The following is a 7,840-nucleotide window of genomic DNA, read 5'->3' as shown; positions in this document are numbered from 1 at the left end:
TTGGATATTAGGAGGAACTTCTTCACAGTTCGAGTGGCCAAGGTCTGGAACGGGCTCCCAAGGGATGTGTATCTAGCTGGGGTAATGTAGGCCCAGCACTCTTTCCTGCTTATGCAGGGGGTCGGACTCGATGATCTATTGAGGCCCCTTCCGACCCTAGCATCTATGAATCTATGAATCCTCTGGCCAACAGTTTCCAAAGCAGTGAGGTATAAATAGGGCAATGCCATATAGTCACTGTATAGTTTGTGTCAACAGCGTCCGTTGGTCATTACAGGATTGTGAATGCAAATAAATTATCATCAGGTGACCTGTTACCTTGTGTTCAAGAATGCAATTTACAGTGATGTCAGTGAATCCCTTATAAAAAAAATCCTATTGAATTAAATACAGAAAGAAGAATATGTATGGAGTTTTAAAATCAATGTGTGTTGTGTTTCTTTATGGGGGGTGAAGGCTGGGAGGAGGGGAGGGATGGGGAGGGGCCACTGGAATATAACTGCATTAGCCCTCTTCTGGGGTTAGAATTTGGAGGTGGACATACTGCCCTGGAAGCATATTATTCAGTTCTGTGTGGCACATGTATTATTCAGTTTCAGGGATAATTTACACATTTTATGAAACTGAAATAATTCTATATTCACTTATTTGGGATATTAGAACCCTATTTATTTTCTATAGAGCCTTATTTATACCATTCCAATCATATGACTTCTCCTGGAGGGAAATGGACATTTAAATAAAAGAAATATCATAATTGCAAACCTATAATTCCAGACTTGTTAAAAATATTATTTGTTTATAAAGCAGAAAAATGTCAACAAAATAACAGGGACAAGTATTTTTCACCATCTGTTTGGAATATTTGTTTACTCAACCATGAAAACAAGACCTGGATTTGAAAGGGAGAGATATGTATATATAGAGGGAAGGGGATACACACAATCTTTAATCCGTTCCAATGATGATTTATTCAATGAATAAATAAATAACAACTCTTTTTTGGCACAAAATAACCATAATGTTGTGCCCTTACCAAAATTTCCAAATCCCAGTTTCACATCTGCAAATACAGCGTTTTAGAAATCTTTGATTGACATATTCACTAATGTATCTTAAAAAAGTTGAACACTGTATTAAAGAGCTGATGGAAAGTTATATGTGCATGGAGAAAGAAGAATATTCTCCTTTTCATGACAGATATCCAGGTTTCAATGAATACATCACAAAAATGTCATCTCAGTTTTGAACATAACACTAATCTCAGCAGTTATGAATTGAATGGGTTTGGAAAATGAATTATTCTCTCTTTTCCAGACACAGCATCTCTATGACTAGATTAAAATATGATAACAGGGCATCATGGACAGGTCCAGGACTTTGGAAAGAGGGGTACAGATGGTGTGGTGAATCATTGCATATAACAACCCATATTTTTGTCTGGTTAAAAAGAAACTAGAAGCTTTACTCTAGGGACGTAGGATTATATTATTCAGATTAAGATTGAAGCAAAAATAAATATAACTTTATGGGCATGTGTACTAATTTGCTATATCATATACTATGTATTAAAAACACAACTAACTAGGCAAAAATCATAAAAGATGTTTCTTTAATCTTGTAGTCATTAGAATTAAATTTACATCTCTTTCAGATTCATAAAACAAAATCAAGTATTTGTGAGTATCTTGACAGTGCATCCACTGCTTCACTGAAAGTTACTTCCCTGAGCTAACATTTTTAGCTAGTCTTAAAAACAGTCTGCGGGGCTGTGAAACAGGAGGTACATTACCAGGAGCTGCTAAAGGGCAGTAGAATTACATAAGAGTAGCTTGATTAGGTTAAGAGTTTTAAAAAAGGAGTGGGGGTCATTAACACTTGTGGAATGAAGAGTTGAGAAGAAATCAGATAGATTACCATGAGCCATGAAGCCAAACAACTCCATCACTGCCACCTGACTAGAAATGCTGCTGCCACTACTGGAGCACATGTAAAGATGCCCACTAGGTCAGCACGTTTTTGACACACAGATTCCTATTTGAATCTCTGGGTTTATGTTGTGAATTATCTGTAGGTGTTTGAACACCTAACCGTGCTAGTATCATGTGATATCCTGCTGTACCCTTGAAAAATCTCATGGCACCCTGGTTGAGAATCACTGCTCTTGTGGTTTACTACCCTGCTGCCCCATATTTGTTATGGGCATATATGCTACACCCTTTCCTCACCAGTGATAAAGTTGCTTAAAAACCGAGCCAAAAATAAAACCAAATGGCTATTCTTTTTTTTTTAACAAAAAAAATAGCCATACTTTGATATCAATGACAGTTTGACCAGCTGTAGCTGAAACATAAATACCACCCTGTAACAGGGCATAATCAAGCCCAGACTGACTAAAAGAACGCTTTTAGACTGGTGTCAGGGGAGGGAGGAAAAGTCTAGCTCCATATTTATACATTAGTCTGTTCAGAGTCTTTTGAATAACTGCTGTTTGTTTTTATGACTAATGACGTTTGGAAGCTCAGGTCAAAAAGCTGTCAATGAACAGGATGTACAATCCATCTGAACAAATATTACTCTGGGATGAAAATGAACAAAGTAGGAAATACAGCAGCTGAAAGACTATGTGAAACCTTGCCCAGAAATTCTAGTAAGACTATGGAACAACTATATGCAGATTGACAGTACTGGGTAATGTTACTTGCAGTTCATTACCTGGTTTCCCATTTTTCACAATATAATAACATACTACCCAGCATAGAGTTTTAATCACAATGAAGTTTGGGCTGTATCAAAAACTGGTCACTGCCTTTTGTAGGTGGGATTTTAAAGCAGCTCATTCCATTGTGGCTTATACATGTACATGAGAAACTGAATGCAAAGCAAACAGCCTGGGCACTCAGATTCTGTGCAAGGAGCCATCATTAAGGCTGGCACTGGGAGTCTGCAGCAGCAGTCATAAAAGCCCCAGTCCCTAGTAACTAATGCTAATTACTAGTTACTTTAGTAACAGAAACTGAAGGGAAAAGATGGGAATTCCCAAACGCATTAAAAATTACAAATAGATTTTAATCAGGATCTTAATTTTAATCAGGATCTTAATTTTAATCAGGATCCAAATATAGCTGAACCAGGAGGTACCTGAATCTGAATTCTACATGTGGAATGAATCCAGTTTAAACAGTGATGCCCTGTTAATGATAACGGTCTTACTGTAGTTCTGCTCCTCAACACCTGCACAACATCATCACTCTTGCTCCTTCAACAATCAAGAATGCATTATTTTCTGATAGATGTACACCAACAATTGTACTGATGAATTGTTATTTATCCTTCAATTTCCATGGGACTTAATTTTTAATCAGATGATGGACCCTTCATCTATTCCTATTAACACTGACCACATACTAGTATGCTGTTACTTAAGTGAAAAAGAGGTCTGCCATTAAAAATAGATGAAAATGGATTGCAAAGTATTACACTTCTAAGTCATGGAAGAAAGAAAAACTTTATTTGGGCAGGTGATGCAGATGACCTTTTAAAAAAAACAATCAGCATAAGTATGCAAGAGTAGCTTTCTAGAGAATTGGAGCCAGATGCATGGTTTTGAGAGAATTTAAGTCTACAAGAATATATGCTCATAACTTCCAAGCTGAAAGCAGGGCAGCGTGGCACCTTATAGGTTAAGTCAGTCAGTGAAGCATGAGCTTTAATAGGCTAGTCATGATGTAGGCTGTAGCCTATGAAAACTCATGCCTCTCTGAATCAGTCTATCAGATGCTACATTGCTGTGTCTTCTGCCTAACTTGGTACTAACATGGCTAACCATCTTTCTCATTCCCTTGCTAAATTTGCATTTCAAGGACCTGATCCAACACTCACTGAAGCCAATGTAAAGACGCATTTCAAAAAGGTTCTGGATCACACCTGTACTGATAATTATATACATGAAAATAGATTTAAGAGGAAATATAGGTATTGTTGACCACAATTTAACAAATTAATTACACAAAACTAATTACTCATCTTCACCAAATTCCGTACTTACCAAGACAGTTGTGGCCATCATGAGCCAACATGAATCCATCATAGCACATACATCTGTAGTTTCCTGGGATGTTGATACACTCATGGACACAACCCCCATTGTAGAAGTCATTTTCACATTCATCAATGTCTAAAACAGAAGATGGAAGGGAAATTTTCATCAAAAAAAATTCTTGCCAAAATGCTGATATCAGCTGACAGAAAGATTCTCCCAACTAAGTATAACACATGTTACATGGAACAGGCACATATGAAAAAGCATGTTACAAATTTATATGGCATCTTATGCTCATAAAGCTATCTCAGTGTATTACTGACAGGATATAAAGGATCACACAGGACAGACATGAAGCCATCTCATGGATACAACACAGCAGATATTCTCTTTCCTATAGTAACATTATTTCCATTTTACACTGAGATCTTTTTGGATGTTCTGTCATTAAGGTACTAGCATGAAGTGCCCAGAGGCTGCAGTGGGGGGGGCAGGCATTGGGGGGCTGAGGGTGCAAGCAGGGGTTAGGGCCAGGCAGGGCAGCCATTGGAGGGGCTGGGGAAGTGGGCAGGCGGTGGGGCAGCAATCTGAGGGGCTGGGGGAGCAAGCAGGGGTGGGGCATGTGGGCCCTGCAGTGGGGGGGTGATAGCCCTGTGGGGGCCATTTTGCCCCTGTTGGGGAGGCTGTAACCCCTGGGTTGGGGGGGCTGTAGCCTCTGCAGGGGGGAGGGGGCAGTGAAACATATAGGTATTTAGAATTCACTTTATTATGATGATAGAGACACTGGTAGGCCTCCAAATTGCTTTAACACTGTAGCTTTTTATACTGCTGGGGACAGCACAGGTGATGCCCCTGGGCTCTAGCTCTCTCTGGCTGCAGATCCAGGAGAAGCCAAGCAGGGTTATTTTGCCCCAAGTGGCACAATTTGCCCCAGACCAAAGTGCATGTCCAGGCACGTTCACTGAGGCAAAAAGCCCCAGCTCAAATTTGCATCGCTTTATTTTAGCTGCTGCATGCACACGTGCCTGAATGTGGGGACATGCCCAAGGAGTTCAGGTTACGTGATGCAATTCTGCCACGTGTTAGAGGATTATTCTGTCTCCTTGCATGACAAGACCAATGCAAAACTAGGACTGAAGCCACACATTCTATCTGTTCTACAAGTAGAAGTTTTCTCTACCCAAGGAATATATTGTTACTTGATAGAATTCACTTGCCAGATGACTGAAATGTATAACCTCCAGAAATGTAGTTAAAACATCAAGGAAGTAAGACTAGTAAATTGGAAACATTTTCTGAGAAATTGTATGAAGCTAGGAAAGTACAGAGGGTGGTTTTGTTTCTGTCCTGTTATGTTTTGATATGTGCAGACAGGTCACCAATCACTATTTTGTGACTAGAAAGGATTAGGGTTTGGTACTCAGTGGAATACACTAATAAGGCCAGACAGCAGCCTTCTCCATCTACCACCTTGTATTCAGTTCCAAGATGAAAGGCCTTTCCCCTTCATGCCATATGGGGAAAAAAACTTAATCTTAGAATTGAATAAATACAGTATATGCTAGCTATAAAGCCAATCCATTCTAGAACTTTAATGTCTTTTAGTTTTTCAGCCTTTGTCAAAGTAGCATTGTAATTCCTCTCAGTGAATCCCACAGGGATATCCTGTCATCCCTCCATAAATTGTTGAGCTATATCAAGGCTGTCCCAATGGTGACCCACAGGCTAAAGGCAGCCCACAAGTAGTTAAATCCTGGTCCTTGGTGCCAGAAATCCTGCAGTGGGATGAGCACTGGCAATGTTAACTCCCATGGCTGCGACAACCACTGTGCCAGTGAAGCTTGGCCACAAAATGTTTGGATTTAGCTCCCTGTTGGAGACACCTTTTGGTGACGGGGCTAACAGTACTGGTTCAATCCTTATATGGGGAGTTAACACTGCTGCTGCTCACCCTACTGCGGGAGTGGATTGCTGGGATCATAAGAAGCTCCATAGTCCAGATCCAGCCAGCCAACCAGCTTAAAGGGGTAGAACAACCCTGAGCTAGATGACGGAAGGTATGGTTTTTAATTAGCAAGACTTATAGAATTATAGAAATCACAGACTCATAGAAAATTAGGGTTGGAAGGGACCTCAGGAAGTCATCTAGTCCCTTTGTTCAAAGCAGAACCATCCTCAGCTAGATCATCCCAGTCAAAGCTTTGTCTAGCCAGGTCTTAAAAACCACCAAGGATGGAGATTCCACAATTTATGTGGGTAACCTGTTCTGGTGCTTTCTTAACTTTGGGATGAGAAAGTTTTTTCCTAATATCTAACCTGACCTTCCCTTGCTGGAACTTGAGACCGTTGCTCCTTGTTCTGTCATCTGCCACCACTGAGAACAGTTTAGTTCTATCCTCTTTGGAACCACCCTTCAGTTAGTTGAAGGCTGCTGAATCCCTGCCCATCCTCCCCCCAGTCTTCTTTTCTCCAGAGTAAATAAGCCCAGTTCTCTCAGCCTCTCCTTAGAAGTCATGTGCACCAGCCCACTAACCATTTTTGTTGGTCTCTGCTGGACTCTCTCCAATTTGTCTACATCCTTTCTGTAGTAGGAACATAAAACTTAACTCAGAAAGGACATTTCTACACTGAAGAAATATTTAGAATTTTTTCCCATTGTTAATACCAGTTTCTAATGCATGGAGGCTCAACTTCTGGGAGTATTGGCATAGACAAGACCACAGCATTTTGTTTTAATAAATTCAGCGTCAGTTCGATTTACTTTATTAGGAAACCTTACTTTACCTGGAACTAAAATTGTGAATAGCTATTGAAGCACAGGTTAATTTTTTCAAGAGACTAAGTGACTTAGGAGCTAAAGTTCCATTATCAGTTGTTGCTTAGGCTTCTGAGTACCAAGTAATGTTTGAAAATTAGATTTATATATCTAAGTCACTTAGGTGCTTGAAGAAAATCTTACCCATGGCCTTGTTTGGGCTGGGGACACATGCAGAGTGGTCAAAGCAGCTCACTAAAGCTACTCTTCCATGACAAAGGCTGCCACCAATTGATCCAGCTATAAATGGTTATCTGCTCATACAGGGTAGGGAGTCCAATATATACCAGATACGATGCTTCCAATATCACTCCCTTCCATGTCACACTAGCCCTATACGCTGCCAGGTTCAGTAATTGTATTTGGGGTCCCTGTCCTAGATGAGTGTTAGCAATAACTTTCAACAGATTTATTTATTAGGGCTGCACAAAGCTTCAGTCCCTGATTCGATTCAGTGGAGATTCAGCCCGATTCAGTGGCTGAATCGTTGACTCCAAATTCAATCAGAGGACCCTTTCATCTCTCCGAATCAAATAAATTTTTTAGGTCTTAATTTGACTTTAGAATTTATTTTAGAAAAAAATATTATTATATCCCTGATTTGGAATTGAACACAAAATATACAGGAAAAACAATTTGTGCAATAGCTTCTATAATAATAACAATTTCCCTAAACCAAATTCATATATGACTTCATAATCACTAACAGCTGTCATTATAAAAAGGAAGAAGACTAAGAGAAGAGATTGTATTCTAGAAAAAAAGGCCATCTATCCAGATCTCCATTCATTATATGAATAGCCAGATTTATTTGGTAATATCTTTTACTGGATTAACTCAGAGGCATAGCAAGCTATTTCAACACCTGAGCAGAGGTGGAGGGGGTGGGAATTATGATTTCATAGATTTCATAGACATCAGGGCTGGAAGGGACCTCGGGAGATCATCGAGTCCAGCCCCCTGCCCAAAGGGCAGGAAGTCAG

The 7,840-nt window shown here is 39.8% G+C and overlaps 1 protein-coding gene across 8 annotated transcripts in view; it reads right to left on the bottom strand.

Moving 5' to 3' along the window:
* SCUBE1 (signal peptide, CUB domain and EGF like domain containing 1) overlaps window positions 1-7,840 on the bottom strand; it is a 340,412-nt gene that overhangs the window by 287,431 nt on the left and 45,141 nt on the right. For all 8 annotated transcript variants that reach the window (XM_019544341.1, XM_019544347.1, XM_019544342.1 and 5 more), the window contains exon 3: window positions 4,049-4,177. In XM_019544341.1, the coding sequence (XP_019399886.1) occupies window positions 4,049-4,177 (129 nt within the window). The remainder of the gene's footprint in view (window positions 1-4,048; window positions 4,178-7,840) is intronic.

Source organism: Crocodylus porosus, unplaced genomic scaffold (genome assembly GCF_001723895.1).
Source record: "Crocodylus porosus isolate Cpor-Errol unplaced genomic scaffold, CroPor_comp1, whole genome shotgun sequence".
In the NCBI taxonomy this organism is placed as follows: Eukaryota; Metazoa; Chordata; order Crocodylia; family Crocodylidae; genus Crocodylus; species Crocodylus porosus.
The sequence above is the reverse complement of the archived record's forward strand: the minus strand, read 5'-3'. Positions and strand labels throughout refer to the sequence as shown.